The sequence below is a fragment of the Microchirus variegatus genome, assembly GCF_963457635.1.
Source record: "Microchirus variegatus genome assembly, chromosome: 15".
NCBI lineage: Eukaryota > Metazoa > Chordata > Actinopteri > Pleuronectiformes > Soleidae > Microchirus > Microchirus variegatus.
In genome coordinates, this window is record NC_139816.1 from 2,258,188 (window position 1) to 2,276,877 (window position 18,690).

General features: G+C 42.4%; 4 protein-coding genes across 4 annotated transcripts; 3 read left to right on the forward strand and 1 right to left on the reverse strand.

Moving 5' to 3' along the window:
• Positions 1 to 2,227: 2,227 nt before the first annotated feature.
• Positions 2,228 to 3,145, forward strand: LOC310937226 (beta-1,3-galactosyl-O-glycosyl-glycoprotein beta-1,6-N-acetylglucosaminyltransferase 3-like; the record flags this gene model as incomplete). The annotated part of the gene is made up of 1 exon (XM_083901456.1): positions 2,228 to 3,145. The coding sequence occupies one exon, from the start codon at positions 2,228 to 2,230 to the stop codon at positions 3,143 to 3,145; it is 918 nt and encodes a 305-aa protein (XP_083757582.1).
• A 2,577-nt stretch (positions 3,146 to 5,722) lies between these two features.
• On the forward strand, positions 5,723 to 6,640 carry LOC310937227 (beta-1,3-galactosyl-O-glycosyl-glycoprotein beta-1,6-N-acetylglucosaminyltransferase 3-like; the record flags this gene model as incomplete). The annotated part of the gene is made up of 1 exon (XM_083901457.1): positions 5,723 to 6,640. One exon carries the CDS (start codon positions 5,723 to 5,725, stop codon positions 6,638 to 6,640), a length of 918 nt encoding a protein of 305 aa, XP_083757583.1.
• Positions 6,641 to 9,169: 2,529 nt separating this feature from the next.
• Positions 9,170 to 10,087, forward strand: LOC310937228 (beta-1,3-galactosyl-O-glycosyl-glycoprotein beta-1,6-N-acetylglucosaminyltransferase 3-like; the record flags this gene model as incomplete). Its single annotated transcript, XM_083901458.1, has 1 exon — positions 9,170 to 10,087. One exon carries the CDS (start codon positions 9,170 to 9,172, stop codon positions 10,085 to 10,087), a length of 918 nt encoding a protein of 305 aa, XP_083757584.1.
• A 1,664-nt stretch (positions 10,088 to 11,751) lies between these two features.
• Positions 11,752 to 18,457, reverse strand: mtpap (mitochondrial poly(A) polymerase; the record flags this gene model as incomplete). Its single annotated transcript, XM_083901459.1, has 9 exons — positions 11,752 to 12,256; positions 13,309 to 13,382; positions 13,495 to 13,587; positions 13,731 to 13,957; positions 16,230 to 16,441; positions 16,591 to 16,815; positions 16,996 to 17,220; positions 17,343 to 17,515; positions 18,307 to 18,457. 9 exons carry the CDS (start codon positions 18,455 to 18,457, stop codon positions 11,942 to 11,944), a joined length of 1,695 nt encoding a protein of 564 aa, XP_083757585.1. The 3' UTR covers positions 11,752 to 11,941.
• Between the last annotated feature and the right edge of the window lie 233 nt (positions 18,458 to 18,690).

Below are 18,690 nucleotides of genomic sequence, written 5' to 3' on the forward strand. Positions count from 1 at the left end.
GATCAGTTTACAGGCGAAGAAGACGGGAAAATAAAGATTACTAGCAATATACAAAAAAAGTGCTTTGGTCAACAAAGCTTTGATGAAAACTGCTTTGATGACATGTGCGCTTTGATTTGGCAACTAACTGTGAAGGTTGTGGAACTAGTCCCTTTCATGGTCGTCTTGGTGGTCAATGAAGAGATTCTGTGGATGTCTGAGGAGGCTTCAGTGGTCTATCACATGGTTCTAGTGCACACGGCTGTTGCCCGGGGGTGTTTTTTTTAAAAAAAAAAAAATTTAAATTCAAAAATACTTGCCGGCACATACAGGTACATATACATACATGCATAAAAGGACTTGTAATTATTAAAAAACACAAAAATTAAACAATTTAGAAGAACAGCATTCAATAATATTTAGTCATTTTAATATTTAATCATTACTCATTTTGATATCTTTTTAGTTCTGTGAGGGGGATATTGTTGATATAAACTGTTGTGTTGTTACTGATACAACACATACATATGTCCATATTTACTGTGGAATTTTGGAGAAAATCCTTTTCAAAACACATTTTGACGTTTTTATTGCAACAGTGGCTGACTTTGCACTGCCACCTAATGGACAAATAAGGTTTCCCGTTGAATGTCTCACCTGATTCATATACTACAGCTCCCCACCTTTCAATTGATGCCTCATATGTCCATATTCACTGTGGAGTTTTGGAGAAAATCTACTTCAGAAATCAACAGGGGGTGAATCAGGCATGTAATGTAACTTTGTAACTTTGTAACAGTTACAAAGTAACAGTTTCGTTTGTAACAGTTACAAAGTACAACTTGTAACTTTGTAACAATGTAACTTTGCCATACATTGACCGATCTGCATGAAACACGATATGTGAGACAAGGGACCTTCCCTTGACATGTTTAGGGACACGCCCTTGACCCAACAGGAAGTCAGCCATTTTGAACAGGAAGTGCCCTCTATCTTTCCTGTGGACACTTCTTTTCTTTACCACAAAGGTCCTGCACACGACACATGCCGGAAGCAGCAGGCACCATCGAAATTACGCCTGCGGATTTTTTCAATATTATTTTTTTCAAACTTCTGCCAACAATAACATTCAAATGAAACAATGCAGTGCTGTAGAAAATAAGCAAGAACCTAATTTTCATCAAAAAGAGCTGGATAAACTACACTGATGTTGACAGTGAGACTGGAGCACAGGGATAATACATGATGTAAGACGGCTCTTTTTGATGAAAATGAGGTTCTAGCGTGTTGTCTACGTCACTATGAATCAAGATATGTCTTATAGATCGACTAAGTTCAAATCTGTGAATATCTTTCTCACTTTTCTTAACTTTTGTAAAAATGAGTTCTCCTAATGAAATAATACTGCTATGCGGCCAGAGTCTTTGTTCAGTCTCCTTGATTCTCGCTCTCCACAGCCCCAAAATGACAACAAAGCACTTCCGTCATCGCTGTGCACCACCTAGTAATTGGTAGATGACGGACTACCTTAAATTCTAGAATAATGGCGTTAACGAATTTAACTTCACTCCACACTTTTATGTATTTCCATTATTTTATATTTTTTTATTTAGGATGAAGTGGTCATCAAAGCACAATCATCATCAAAGCACAATCATCATCAAAGCACAATCATCATCAAAGCACAGTTGTCATCAAAGCTTTGTCTGGTGTGTAGTGTAGAATAAAACCTCTTAAAGACACTCGAGTTGTCCACCAGCTGTACTTGTTCTGGTCGCGCTTCCCAGAGGGGAGTTTATTGAGCTGTAGGAAGCAACCGGTAAAAAATTTTTTTTTTTTGAAGATTGTCATTTAAGTTGCACGCACCTCTGAAAAGAGCATGGCTACTCTAAGGTTGCCACGTTGCAGAGCTCTAATATCTTTGAGGACCCTCTGTCTCATCTCCATGGGTATGTGTCTTTTACTTTGGCTTTTGCCAGATGGCTCTGGCAGAGAGCCTTTGTCAAATCACGCAATACCACTGCAATTCTCTATGGACCTGCCTGGATGTTTAGCTATCATCGATGGAGACATAGAGGGCAAGAAAAGTGAAGTACAAGCACTTCTGACATCTAAGAAAAAGACAAAAGTTTTATCTACGGATTTCTACCTTAATGTGACACAGGACTGCCCATCTTACATTAACTGGAGAGGCTTCGTTAAGGTGCCTTTCAGTCAAGAAGAAAGGGATTTTCCCATTGCATACTCCATGGTGATCCATGACCAAGTGGAGATGTTTGAGCGACTTCTTCGAGCAATTTACGCCCCTCAGAATGTCTACTGTGTGCATGTGGACCAAAAATCCCCGAAAGAATTCCACATGGCTGTACGGGCTATTATTTCATGTTTTCCCAATGTGTTTGTGGCAAGTAAATTAGAACGTGTGGTGTATGAATCGTGGAGCCGAGTGCAGGCCGATCTTAACTGCATGACAGATCTGCTTAAGTCACACATCAAGTGGACGTACCTGCTCAACACCTGTGGGACAGACTTCCCCATCAAAACTAATGGAGAGATTGTAAAGGCACTGAAGGCCCTCAAGGGAAGAAACAGTATGGAGACAAAGCGCCCCACACCCTTTAAGAAAATGCGCTGGCAATATCACTACAGGGTCTCACACACTGTCACCAGGACGTATATAAAGAAAAGTCCTCCACCTATAAGCAGCCCAATGTTCACAGGAAATGCCTACAATGTGGTCACCAGACACTTTGTGGAACATGTGATGCAGGACAGAGAAATCCAGACATTTATCGAGTGGGTGAAGGACACGTCCAGCCCTGATGAACACATGTGGGCCACTCTGCAGAGGATGACCTCAGTTCCCGAGTCACTTCCTGCCAACATTAAGTACGATGTGTCAGAAATGCAAGCTATTGCTCGTGTGGTGAAGTGGAGGAGTTTAGCAGGTGATGTAAGAAATGGAGCCGCATACCCTCATTGCACTGGGACTTACAGACGAGGGGTTTGTGTATATGGAGCTGGGGACCTCTGGTGGCTCCTGAATCAACAGCAACTCTTTGCAAATAAGTTTGATCCCACAGTTGATGATGTTGCCATTAGATGTTTGGAGACAATTTTATATTTTAAAGCCCGTTTTTTAAAGCTCATGACCCGTTGCAAATAGATCACCTCTAACATTCTGTATTAATCATAATCATTTGTACTTTGTACCCCTTTGTACTATATTTGAATCCTGTCAATATACAGTTGGAGTGCTGTCACTATAATATAGCGTTGTCTTTATACACCGGTATGTGCTACGTTTATTTTAGTTAAGTGAAACTATAAGAGCTGGTTGTTTGGGAGAAGGATGTATGTAGTCTATAATTATTATTATTATTTTAGCTGAGTGTGTGAATGCATTATTGTAGAACACTTGTACCCTGCCTCAATAAAGAGCATCTAATGTCACCAGCAGAGGTCGCCATCACCCACAGTCAAGACTGACACGGCTTCAAATTCCAATATAATAGTTAATTAATAATCATTTGAAAAGTAGAACCTATGATGAACTTATTCCCCTTTTAATGGAAAACACAAACAAATTGTATAGGTGAGTCCAAACTTTTGAACAGTAGTGTATGATTGATTGATGTTTGAGGTCTGACTTGTTGCAGGAACATCTGGCTGTAGAGGTTCCTGCAGATGTGTTTTTATCTTTCAATCAATCAATCAATCAATCTTTATTTGTATAGCCCACAGTTTACAAAACATAGTTTGTGTCACGGGACTTCACAGGGTTGGTAACATCCTCTGTCCTTAGACCTTGGAAAAAGTGGGAGGAAGTGGGAGGTGGTTCCACAGGAGAGGAGCCTGGTAGCTTAATGTTCTACCACCGATTCTACTTCTATTTATTTTCCGGAATAACCAGTAGACCTGAGTTCAAGGAGCACAGCGGTCTATTCGGTTGATATAAAGTGATTAAGTCACAAATGTAAGAAGGTGCCTGGTTATTCAGGGCCTTGTATGTAAGTAGGTCTATGCTCCTTTAAGGCACGTGTTGGCCATAAACTACATTTCCCACAATGCATGGCGATTGTGTTACCCGCAGAGTGACGGCACCAACACTAGATCGCAGTGTATCGTTGTACATGCATCATGCGACGAGTGAAATTGAGTAAGTAATAAATACAGAAAGTTATTTAGCAATATGTTACGGAGTATATTTGGTTACATCTAGTTACATTTATTCTGTATGACAGTTACATCTGGCCCTTTGAGGGTAACCGTTATGCTGATGTGGCCCTCAGTGAAAATGAGTTTGACAGCCCTGGAGTAGACTCAACAAAAGTAATACAGTGCAGCTTTAAATGGCTGCACTTTACACCATGTAGAATTAATTATATATATATATATATATATATATATATATATATATATATATATATATATATATACATAGGGCCCTATATATATATATATATATATATGCCACATGGTGTAAAGTGCAGCCATTTAAAGCTGCACTGTATTACTTTTGTTGAGTCTACTCCAGGGCTGTCAAACTCATTTTGGGCGACGGTGGCTCAGCTCAGTGGGAGACCAAGTCGTCTTTCAACTCAAAGGTTGTGGGTTTGATTCCTAGCTCCGCTAGTCTACCCACGGTCGTGCCGGCAGCGTGTGAGTGGGTACGAAAGATAGAAAAATGTATGAAAGTGTGAATGGGTGAATGGGAACTGTAGTGTAAAGCAGCTTTCTGGAATATGAAGACCCATCATCTCATCTCATCTCAATCCCCTCCGATGATAAGCTCCCATCTTTTCCATGCGTGTTGTGTCCATCGTGTTCACTATTCACCGTTTGATTTAAACCTAAGCACGTTTCGAAGTCCCCACCAGGTTAAATTCAAGGAAGAGTTCTCGTAGAATATGAGTCCCCCCCCCCCCGTGGCTCCGATAAAGGACTCATTTATAATGTTGAACAGGGCTGTCAGGGTTAGGGTTTCACTGACCTCACACAGAAACCACCGCTAGAGAGCAGCCTTCAGCAGTAACTCAGTCAGTGCTGCTCTAATTTCTGTCTCACACAGGAAAAGTGCTGCGATTCAAAGAGCTCAAAGCAACATCTCACCCTTTATACCTACCCACAACCATTTCCTCATAAACTGCAGTGGTTTCCTGTGCGTTAGCAGGTGTGTATACAATTGTGTTTCCTTCAGCACAGACCATGTTTTTAAGAAGTGGAACACACACACACACACACACACACACACACACACACACACACACACACACACACACACACACACACACACACGCTGCATACTGAGGACCGGGTTGCTGACAAAGTGAGGACCAGCATTTCCACTTTATAAATGAAATTTGACAAGAGCATGGCTACTCTAAGGTTGCCACGTTGCAGAGCTCTATTATCTTTGAGGACCCTCTGTCTCATCTCCATGGGTATGTGTCTTTTACTTTGGCTTTTGCCAGATGGCTCTGGCAGAGAGCCTTTGTCAAATCACGCAATACCACTGCAATTCTCTATGGACCTGCCTGGATGTTTAGCGATCATCGATGGAGACATAGAGGGCAAGAAAAGTGAAGTACAAGCACTTCTGACATCTAAGAAAAAGACAAAAGTTTTATCTACGGATTTCTACCTTAATGTGACACAGGACTGCCCATCTTACATTAACTGGAGAGGCTTCGTTAAGGTGCCTTTCAGTCAAGAAGAAAGGGATTTTCCCATTGCATACTCCATGGTGATCCATGACCAAGTGGAGATGTTTGAGCGACTTCTTCGAGCAATTTACGCCCCTCAGAATGTCTACTGTGTGCATGTGGACCAAAAATCCCCGAAAGAATTCCACATGGCTGTACGGGCTATTATTTCATGTTTTCCCAATGTGTTTGTGGCAAGTAAATTAGAACGTGTGGTGTATGAATCGTGGAGCCGAGTGCAGGCCGATCTTAACTGCATGACAGATCTGCTTAAGTCACACATCAAGTGGACGTACCTGCTCAACACCTGTGGGACAGACTTCCCCATCAAAACTAATGGAGAGATTGTAAAGGCACTGAAGGCTCTCAAGGGAAGAAACAGTATGGAGACAAAGCGCCCCACACCCTTTAAGAAAATGCGCTGGCAATATCACTACAGGGTCTCACACACTGTCACCAGGACGTATTTAAAGAAAAGTCCTCCACCTATAAGCAGCCCAATGTTCACAGGAAATGCCTACAATGTGGTCACCAGACACTTTGTGGAACATGTGATGCAGGACAGAGAAATCCAGACATTTATCGAGTGGGTGAAGGACACGTCCAGCCCTGATGAACACATGTGGGCCACTCTGCAGAGGATGACCTCGGTTCCCGAGTCACTTCCTGCCAACATTAAGTACGATGTGTCAGACATGCAAGCTATTGCTCGTGTGGTGAAGTGGAGGAGTTTAGCAGGTGATGTAAGAAATGGAGCCGCATACCCTCATTGCACTGGGACTTACAGACGAGGGGTTTGTGTATATGGAGCTGGGGACCTCTGGTGGCTCCTGAATCAACAGCAACTTTTTGCAAATAAGTTTGATCCCACAGTTGATGATGTTGCCATTAGATGTTTGGAGACAATTTTATATTTTAAAGCCCGTTTTTTAAAGCTCATGACCCGTTGCAAATAGATCACCTCTAACATTCTGTATTAATCATAATCATTTGTACTTTGTACCCCTTTGTACTATATTTGAATCCTGTCAATATACAGTTGGAGTGCTGTCACTATAATATAGCGTTGTCTTTATACACCGGTATGTGCTACGTTTATTTTAGTTAAGTGAAACTATAAGAGCTGGTTGTTTGGGAGAAGCATGTATGTAGTCTATAATTATTATTATTATTTTAGCTGAGTGTGTGAATGCATTATTGTAGAACACTTGTACCCTGCCTCAATAAAGAGCATCTAATGTCACCAGCAGAGGTCGCCATCACCCACAGTCAAGACTGACACGGCTTCAAATTCCAATATAATAGTTAATTAATAATCATTTGAAAAGTAGAACCTATGATGAACTTATTCCCCTTTTAATGGAAAACACAAACAAATTGTATAGGTGAGTCCAAACTTTTGAACAGTAGTGTATGATTGCTTGATGTTTGAGGTCTGACTTGTTGCAGGAACATCTGGCTGTAGAGGTTCCTGCAGATGTGTTTTTATCTTGCAATCAATCAATCAATCAATCTTTATTTGTATAGCCCACAGTTTACAAAACATAGTTTGTGTCACGGGACTTCACAGGGTTGGTAACATCCTCTGTCCTTAGACCTTGGAAAAAGTGGGAGGAAGTGGGAGGTGGTTCCACAGGAGAGGAGCCTGGTAGCTTAATGTTCTACCACCGATTCTACTTCTATTTATTTTCCGGAATAACCAGTAGACCTGAGTTCAAGGAGCACAGCGGTCTATTCGGTTGATATAAAGTGATTAAGTCACAAATGTAAGAAGGTGCCTGGTTATTCAGGGCCTTGTATGTAAGTAGGTCTATGCTCCTTTAAGGCACGTGTTGGCCAGAAAACTACATTTCCCACAATGCATGGCGATTGTGTTACCCGCAGAGTGACGGCACCAACACTAGATCGCAGTGTATCGTTGTACATGCATCATGCGACGAGTGAAATTGAATAAGTAATAAATACAGAAAGTTATTTAGCAATATGTTACGGAGTATATTTGGTTACATCTAGTTACATTTATTCTCTATGACAGTTACATCTGGCCCTTTGAGGGTAACCGTTATGCTGATGTGGCCCTCAGTGAAAATGAGTTTGACAGCCCTGGAGTAGACTCAACAAAAGTAATACAGTGCAGCTTTAAATGGCTGCACTTTACACCATGTAGAATTAATTATATATATATATATACATAGGGCCCTATATATATATATATATATATGCCACATGGTGTAAAGTGCAGCCATTTAAAGCTGCACTGTATTACTTTTGTTGAGTCTACTCCAGGGCTGTCAAACTCATTTTGGGCGACGGTGGCTCAGCTCAGTGGGAGACCAAGTCGTCTTTCAACTCAAAGGTTGTGGGTTTGATTCCTAGCTCCGCTAGTCTACCCACGGTCGTGCCGGCAGCGTGTGAGTGGGTACGAAAGATAGAAAAATGTATGAAAGTGTGAATGGGTGAATGGGAACTGTAGTGTAAAGCAGCTTTCTGGAATATGAAGACCCATCATCTCATCTCATCTCAATCCCCTCCGATGATAAGCTCCCATCTTTTCCATGCGTGTTGTGTCCATCGTGTTCACTATTCACCGTTTGATTTAAACCTAAGCACGTCTCGAAGTCCCCACCAGGTTAAATTCAAGGAAGAGTTCTCGTAGAATATGAGTCCCCCCCCCCCCCGTGGCTCCGATAAAGGAGTCATTTATAATGTTGAACAGGGCCGTCAGGGTTAGGGTTTCACTGACCTCACACAGAAACCACCGCTAGAGAGCAGCCTTCAGCAGTAACTCAGTCAGCGCTGCTCTAATTTCTGTCTCACACAGGAAAAGTGCTGCGATTCAAAGAGCTCAAAGCAACATCTCACCCTTTATACCTACCCACAACCATTTCCTCATAAACTGCAGTGGTTTCCTGTGCGTTAGCAGGTGTGTATACAATTGTGTTTGCTTCAGCACAGACCATGTTTTTAAGAAGTGGAACACACACACACACACACACACACACACACACACACACACACACACACACACACACACACACACACTGCATACTGAGGACCGGGTTGCTGACAAAGTGAGGACCAGCATTTCCACTTTATAAATGAAATTTGACAAGAGCATGGCTACTCTAAGGTTGCCACGTTGCAGAGCTCTATTATCTTTGAGGACCCTCTGTCTCATCTCCATGGGTATGTGTCTTTTACTTTGGCTTTTGCCAGATGGCTCTGGCAGAGAGCCTTTGTCAAATCACGCAATACCACTGCAATTCTCTATGGACCTGCCTGGATGTTTAGCGATCATCGATGGAGACATAGAGGGCAAGAAAAGTGAAGTACAAGCACTTCTGACATCTAAGAAAAAGACAAAAGTTTTATCTACGGATTTCTACCTTAATGTGACACAGGACTGCCCATCTTACATTAACTGGAGAGGCTTCGTTAAGGTGCCTTTCAGTCAAGAAGAAAGGGATTTTCCCATTGCATACTCCATGGTGATCCATGACCAAGTGGAGATGTTTGAGCGACTTCTTCGAGCAATTTACGCCCCTCAGAATGTCTACTGTGTGCATGTGGACCAAAAATCCCCGAAAGAATTCCACATGGCTGTACGGGCTATTATTTCATGTTTTCCCAATGTGTTTGTGGCAAGTAAATTAGAACGTGTGGTGTATGAATCGTGGAGCCGAGTGCAGGCCGATCTTAACTGCATGACAGATCTGCTTAAGTCACACATCAAGTGGACGTACCTGCTCAACACCTGTGGGACAGACTTCCCCATCAAAACTAATGGAGAGATTGTAAAGGCACTGAAGGGCCTCAATGGAAGAAACAGTATGGAGACAAAGCGCCCCACACCCTTTAAGAAAATGCGCTGGCAATATCACTACAGGGTCTCACACACTGTCACCAGGACGTATTTAAAGAAAAGTCCTCCACCTATAAGCAGCCCAATGTTCACAGGAAATGCCTACAATGTGGTCACCAGACACTTTGTGGAACATGTGATGCAGGACAGAGAAATCCAGACATTTATCGAGTGGGTGAAGGACACGTCCAGCCCTGATGAGCACATGTGGGCCACTCTGCAGAGGATGACCTCGGTTCCCGAGTCACGTCCTGCCAACATTAAGTACGATGTGTCAGACATGCAAGCTATTGCTCGTGTGGTGAAGTGGAGGAGTTTAGCAGGTGATGTAAGAAATGGAGCCGCATACCCTCATTGCACTGGGACTTACAGACGAGGGGTTTGTGTATATGGAGCTGGGGACCTCTGGTGGCTCCTGAATCAACAGCAACTTCTTGCAAACAAGTTTGATCCCACAGTTGATGATGTTGCCATTAGATGTTTGGAGACAATTTTATATTTTAAAGCCCGTTTTTTAAAGCTCATGACCCGTTGCAAATAGATCACTTCTAACATTCTGTATTAATCATAATCATTTGTACTTTGTACCCCTTTGTACTATATTTGAATCCTGTCAATATACAGTTGGAGTGCTGTCACTATAATATAGCGTTGTCTTTATACACCGGTATGTGCTACGTTTATTTTCGTTAAGTGAAACTATAAGAGCTGGTTGTTTGGGAGAAGGATGTATGTAGTCTATAATTATTATTATTTTAGCTGAGTGTGTGAATGCATTATTGTAGAACACTTGTACCCTGCCTCAATAAAGAGCATCTAATGTCACCAGCAGAGGTCGCCATCACCCACAGTCAAGACTGACACGGCTTCAAATTCCAATATAATAGTTAATTAATAATCAATTGAAAAGTAGAACCTATGATGAACTTATTCCCCTTTTAATGGAAAACACAAACAAATTGTATAGGTGAGTCCAAACTTTTGAACAGTAGTGTATGATTGCTTGATGTTTGAGGTCTGACTTGTTGCAGGAACATCTGGCTGTAGAGGTTCCTGCAGATGTGTTTTTATCTTGCAATCAATCAATCAATCAATCTTTATTTGTATAGCCCACAGTTTACAAAACATAGTTTGTGTCACGGGACTTCACAGGGTTGGTAACATCCTCTGTCCTTAGACCTTGGAAAAAGTGGGAGGAAGTGGGAGGTGGTTCCACAGGAGAGGAGCCTGGTAGCTTAATGTTCTACCACCGATTCTACTTCTATTTATTTTCCGGAATAACCAGTAGACCTGAGTTCAAGGAGCACAGCGGTCTATTCGGTTGATATAAAGTGATTAAGTCACAAATGTAAGAAGGTGCCTGGTTATTCAGGGCCTTGTATGTAAGTAGGTCTATGCTCCTTTAAGGCACGTGTTGGCCATAAACTACATTTCCCACAATGCATGGCGATTGTGTTACCCGCAGAGTGACGGCACCAACACTAGATCGCAGTGTATCGTTGTACATGCATCATGCGACGAGTGAAATTGAATAAGTAATAAATACAGAAAGTTATTTAGCAACATGTTACGGAGTAGTTACCTTTATTTGACATTATATTTGTTTACATCTAGTTACATTTATTCTCTATGACAGTTACATCTGGCCCTTTGAGGGTAACCGTTATGCTGATGTGGCCCTCAGTGAAAATGAGTTTGACAGCCCTGGAGTAGACTCAACAAAAGTAATACAGTGCAGCTTTAAATGGCTGCACTTTACACCATGTGGCATTAATAATATATATATATAGATATATATATATGATATTACATAGGGGCGACGGTGGCTCGGCTCAGTGGGAGACCAAGTCGTCTTTCAACTCGAAGGTTGTGGGTTTGATTCCTGGCTCCGCTAGTCTACAAGCCGATGTGTCCTTGGGCTAGACACTTAACCCCAAATTTCTCCCGACGGTCGTCGTGCCGGCAGCGTGTGAGTGGGTACGAAAGATAGAAAAATGTATGAAAGTGTGAATGGGTGAATGGGAACTGTAGTGTAAAGCAGCTTTGAGTGGTCATCAAGACTGGAAAAGCGCTATATAAATACAATCCCTTATATCATATATAACACTATATAATAGATGATATATATAATAATGAGTCTAAGTGACAAAGGAGTCTTCCACATAAGCCTCAGGCACAGGACTTGCATCATTTTCCACAGTATTTTGTTTAATTACATCAGAGTAGTCGTCTACAGTCGGCTCCCATGAATATACAAGACTCTCTAACAGCCTCCGGTGGTCGTGTTGGGTATTACAGTCCAGCAGATGCAACCACTGCAAAAGGTGGATCAATTGCATTGGACTGCGAAATGACAAAATGTTGTCTCTGAGATTCTGGTGGAGTCTTTGCTCATCTACTGCTGTTTTTTAATCTTTAAAGACTCTAACAAACTCTTGATTCTTTCACTGGCCGGCTCTCGACTCCTCCTTTTGCGCATTTTGTTCCCAGCCACCTGTGGGGCCTGGAGGATAGCAGCAAGTCCCCAAGGTGTGGGACCACTTGGACCTTTGTTGGTCGTGCTCTGCTGTAGTAGCCAGACGCTCTCCTGACACAGCGCCACAAAGCGGTCCAGTTGGGTGCTGTTGACGTTCTTGCTGATGTTCAGAGCGGTTTCGAACGGGTTCTGGATGTGCAGGGGAACGACCTCTGGCTTGTTCTGCTCTTTGCCCTGGAGAGTGAGAGGGAGACAATGTTGCAGCAGCCATTTTGTCTTAAATCTGACGGCATTTGACTGATTGGACATTTGGGGATCTGCTCAAGATCACCTTCACTTAGACATGAGACCACTAAGCCATGATGTGAATGTTTTTGCTGTTCCCTGCCTCAGAGTGGCTCTGTGATTGTTAGTTTACGGGTGTGATAATGTGATCTTCACTGTAACTAACCTGTTGTAAATACTGTAAGTCAATATAAGGGTATCTAGGGCTGCAATGAGAGGTGATTGTTCAACCAAATTTAAGAAGACCACTTTTGGGCAATCAGCATTCTCATACCAAGCAACTGGAAAATGGAACTCAATCCCACTCCATATTCGAGATTGTACAAGTCTTAATAGCTTTAAAAAGTATCCGACGACGCGGCTGAAAAAGAACCAATCTTGCGATCATTGGTCCTTGTATTTATTTATAACACCAAATGTATTTTGTATGTTGCTGAGCTGTTGGTATCTGTTTTTTGATAATTGTCTGTAATGTCTAGTATGTTTTTTTTATTGTGCTCTGAACATCCTGCCCAGGGACCGCAGGTGCAAATTAGCCGTTTAGCTAACCCTGGTATAGAACCTGCTCTATACATGGTCCCTGTTAACAAAAACCAATAAATTAAACTAAACTATGTGGTGTATGGTGCTGTTAGAACCAGGAAGTCAGACTGATTGCAAACAGAACTCAGCTTGAATGGAACAGTCAGTCGACGTTTCCCTGAGGAGATAAAGGTCCTAATCACTAGTTTCAGACTTTCTTCAATAGAACACAATGTTAACTTTGTACATTATTTTTCCCATCTAAAGGAAAATAGATGATAAAGCACAGCAAAAATGATTGAATGATCTGATATTGTCCAATAGGAGCCTGCTTGTAGGTGAGGTGGGAAAGAAGGGGAAAATGAATCAAATCAAGCCGTCTTGATGCTGAAATCCAGTTTCCTCTGACCCATCTTACACTTCACATACACTGTCTGCAGTTCTTTGCAACTACATGCACAGAAATGATCACTATATACCTTTCTTATGTTTATGGACATCTTGTTGAAAGCAAACGAGGCGAAGAACTCAAAGAATTCACGCAGCAGCTGCTCTGAAAGCGGGGAAGAAAAGTTCTGTTAGCATGAAGGGCTCGTGACAGAAATGTCCTTCTCCATGTTTTGAGTGAATTGTAGCCGCGCGTGACTTCACGCTGCTGTGCTCACCCAGTGCTGCAGTGTTACCGTGGACCTGGATCTTGCTGAAGTCGCTGACAAACGTGCAGTCGTGATCATCGATCACACACTTGTCCGCGGGACCTTGTGGGACAAGAGCGCAGTGTCTGTACGTGCATTCGATGGCCACGAACGAGACAAACTCGGACACACACACAGCGAGACGGAGACAGAACAGGTGCGTGTTCTCAGAGAAATGAAGTGAAGCCGTGTCCAGTGAGCAGTACCTGCGAGGTCTCTGAGGTGGTCCAGTGTGGGGAGGATGGCTGGGCTCCTCCTCTGCAGGAAGAACAGCACCATCACAGTGAGGGAGAAGTTAGTGATCCAGGCCCCAGGAATGCTGCTGGTGATGCCATGAGCTTGGGCCCAGCAACGCACGCTGAACACCAGGCTACGCACTCGCGGGTCCAGCTCCCCGTACAGATGGAGCAGCTCTGTGCTTTTCATCGCCACCCTGTGGAGAACACATAGGATTACAGCTAGAGCATGCATTTTACGGTCGTGTGTTTTGTGAGGAGTTGGGTCCTTTCTGGAATATGAAGACCCATCATCTCATCTCATCTTAATCCCCTCCGATGATAAGCTCCCATCTTTTCCATGCGTGTTGTGTCCATCGTGTTCACTATTCACCGTTTGATTTAAACCTAAGCACGTTTCGAAGTCCCCACCAGGTTAAATTCAAGGAAGAGTTCTCGTAGAATATGAGTTTCCCCCCCCCCCCCATGGCTCCGATAAAGGACTCATTTATAATGTTGAACAGGGCCGTCAGGGTTAGGGTTTCACTGACCTCACACAGAAACCACCGCTAGAGAGCAGCCTTCAGCAGTAACTCAGTCAGCGCTGCTCTAATTTCTGTCTCACACAGGAAAAGTGCTGCGATTCAAAGAGCTCAAAGCAACATCTCACCCTTTATACCTACCCACAACCATTTCCTCATAAACTGCAGTGGTTTCCTGTGCGTTAGCAGGTGTGTATACAATTGTGTTTCCTTCAGCACAGACCATGTTTTTAAGAAGTGGCACGCACGCACACACACACACACACACACACACACACACACTCACACTCACACTCACACTCACACTCACACTCACACTCACACACACACACACACACACACACACACACACACACACACACACACATTCTTGTACTTGCTGCATACTGAGGACCGGGTTGCTGACAAAGTGAGGACCAGCATTTCCACTTTATAAATCAACACAATTACAAATATCTACTTCATGAATGACATCTATATAGAACTACTGGTTGCAGTACCATAAAATGTCTGCAGGTGGACCCCCATAGCAAAAAGGGCTGGAAAACTTTTTAATTTTTAACTTTATTTTTGGTCCAAAATTTTACAAAAACATCGTACTATACTACGTCATTCAAAATGTGAAAAAAAAATTGACCCAAAATTTGAAAAAAAAAAATTACCCAAAAAATTTGACCCAAAATTTTACAAAAACGTCAAACTATACTGACATCCAAAATTTGAAAAAAAAAATTTGACCCAAAGTTTTTGGTCCAAATTTTTGACAAATGAAGTATAGCATGTTATGTCAACCTAAGGAAGTGATTTCAATGAAAACAAATTGAGGACCGGCCAAATGTCCTCACTCCGTAAAAATGACCTCACTTTGTTGGTTAAAAACCCTCACTGGTCCTCAGTATGCCACAAGTACAAGAACACACACACACACACACACACACACACACACACACACACACACACACACACACACTCTTGTACTTGCTGCATACTGAGGACTGGGTTGCTGACAAAGTGAGGACCAGCATTTCCACTTTATAAATCAACACAATTACAAATATCTACCTCATGAATGACATCTATAAAGAACTACTGGGTGCAGTACCACAAAATGTCTGCAGGTGGAGCCCCAGAGCAAAAAGGGCTGGAAAACTTTTTCAATTTTTTTTTTGGTAATTTTTGGTCCAAAATTTGGCAAAAAAACGCCATACTATACTATGTCGTCCAAAATTTTAAAAAATCTTTGACAAATAAATTTTGGTCCAAAATTTGACAAATAAATTTTGGTCCAAAATTTGACAAATAAATTTTGGTCCAAAATTTGACAAATAAATGTTGGTCCAAAATTTGACAAAAACAATTTTTTCCAAAATGTGAAAAAAAAAATTGACCCAAAATGTGAAGAAAAAAATTTGACCCAGAATTTGAAAGGAAAAATTGACCAAAAATTAGAAAACATTTTTCTGCCAAAATTTGAAGAAAAAAAATGTTGCCAAAATGTTTGGTCCAAAATTTGACAGAAACGTCATACTATACTATGTCGTCCAAAATTAGATTTTTTTTTGACAAATTGAGTATAGCATGTTATAGCAACCTAAGGAAGTGATTTCAAAGTGAGGACCAGCCAAAATGTCCTCACTCCGTAAAAATGACCTCACTTTGTTCGTTAAAAACCCTCACTGGTCCTCAGTATGCCGCAAGTACAAGAACACACACACACACACACACCCACACAAACAGGCCCCCTGATCTGTGCTCCTGTTCAGTTTCACTGTAGCCAGAGCGCAGACATCGCAGCACTTCCCACCACACTTTGGTTTCTGTTTGGGGCTTTTGCTAAACCAGCATGGCCAGAGTCAAGATTCACATGTTTCTGTGAGGCAAGAGACCCGACTATGACATTTCAGACAACACAAAGACTGTTTTACGTAAAAGACGACGTCTCACTGACCTGTTATTGGCCGTGAGGTCACACTGAAAACCAGAGGGTTGATGGGCGAAACGGACAAGTGGACATCGGGCGTTGAGAATCTTCTGCACCCCCGCGCACCCAGGCCCAAACTTGTCCACACACTCCCCGATGACAGACAGGATGCTCTGAGTGACGGCGCGCTCCGAGCTGGCACTCTTCATCTGGTACTCCAGGGAGAGACCTGACCTCGGCTAAAAACAAAGAGTTCAGGTGTTTAATGGCCCCTGAACTCTGACCTCTTCTTACACAGAGCACCAAATTACACTGTAACTATTCATGCGTTATATTGTGCAATTTATATTATCACTATTATTCTTATTATTATTATTATTATTATTACCAGCTTAACATTTCTTCCACTAATGCCGTCCAGGTCCAAAAACATGTCCAGGTCACAGCCGAGCTTCCCGAAGCCGTTGACTGATGAGCCAAATGGCCTGATGGTGCATTCTGGGAAATAAGCAGCCGCAATGTCCTTGAGCAGAGAGCAGACGAGAAAACGCAGCCTGATGTTCTCCTCCGTTAGTTGGTAGGCTTCTGTCAAGGAAGTCATCTGTTGGTCTATCTGAGGGGGAAATAAGAAGACAGGCCATGGTTCACACATAGTCTGGTTTGGTTTGGTTCCATTCTTTGGAACACCAGAGTGCCAGGATAAATGGTACAGTAAGGACCCTATTCCACGACAGAAAAACGATGGGCGTAAATATCCCATGAAGTCGAGGCAAACCGGAAACAACGTACTTACACTCTCCTCTCTGGACAGTCTCTGTATGAGCTCGCTAGGGGGAGGGGTGGTTTGTGGTAGACCTGGCTGCTGGTTCGACGAGGCCACTGAGGCCAGGTTCCTCAGTGAGAGCAGTCTGGATTTAAAAGGCACCAAGGACTCATGGTTGACCGTGGGTATGGCAGCCTGTTCAAGTAAGGAGGCAACACTCTCCTGGCTCGAATACTCAACTACAGCGTACAAACCCTGGAGAATGACATACAGCGACAGCACACGGTTTATTTAAAAGTGAATCCCTGACACAGTTAGGATTTATGTGTGTGTGTGTGTGCAGCACAAAAGCCGATGTGCTCAGTTGTTCCACTTACAAAACTTTCGTAGAAAAAGTGTTTCTTGACGTCTCCGTATTTCGACAAGTGCTTGAGGAACTTCTTCTCACTGGTTCTGGCGTGGCAGCTGATGAGGACGGATCTCTCCGCTTGTGCTCGTCTCTCTGCCTGAACCACATACAGCGACTTCTGTCCCTCATTTTCCTTCTCATCTGACAAAAAAAAGGGAAATACAAGAGAAATGGAAGAAGACGCATTGATATCGGACACACAAAACTGGTATGTCCCATCAGTAATATCACCTCTCACTTCACAATATTGAAATAATATATTTTCCAGTTTCCTATGACTATCCTATGATTAATTACGGGAAACAACTAGAGCTGAAACGATTATTAATCGATTACTAAATTAATCGCCAACTATTTTGATAATCGATAATCGGTTTGAAGCTTTTTTCATTATTAAAACAAGATTTCTGATTGTTTTAGCTTCTTAAATGTGAATATTTTCTTGATTTCTTTGCTCCACATAACAAAGAAATCATCAAAACTGAATCATTTTGGTTTGTGAACAAAACAAGACTTTCGAGAACATCATAATTACCAGCTTTGACAAACACTGATCAACGTTTTTAATATGTTCTGATATTATATGAACCAAACGATTCACCGATTAATCGAGAAAATACTCGACAGATCAATCGATTACGAAAATAATCTCTAGAAACAACACCAAACGTCACTTTCGTGGTATGGGACACGGTCACAACAAACACACATTCACTCCCAAAGGCATTATTATATTATTATATCAACAACTCTTTGATGTGGAACACGACATTTCCTGTGTTTGCTTTCTACATTTATTTTATTTCGAAATACCAACAGCTTATTAAGACGTAATATAAAAATGTTTCTGAACGAAGTTTTGACAGACAGCGGTCGTCTGCGCACAGGAGCTAGGCTAACTCGTTAGCTTCCCGTGATACTTCCATACTGACCACTGTGTTGGTGAGGAGCCGCCTGGACCTGCGAGGCGCTGGCGTGTGTTCCCACACTTGTGTGCAGCAGCGTGTGGACCTGGTGTCGGTTCACCAAACTCTTATTTCCCCTCACACGTAACCTGAACACGGCGAACCAGGGCGCCGCCATTGCTGTTCGGAACAAGGTGAACAGCGCATGCGCGGCTCTCTGTCTACGGCAATCGAGAGGGACCAGTGGGGGACCAGGGTGTCTGACACAAATTAGGTTGATTGGTGCGAAAAGTCGATAAATATGGTCTGTGTGCATTTGTATCATTGACACCGGTGTGAATACTAAATAGTTACATTGGTTACGTATGGTTCGCTTCTCCAACTTCCTGATTCCTAAATTGCTTGGTCACC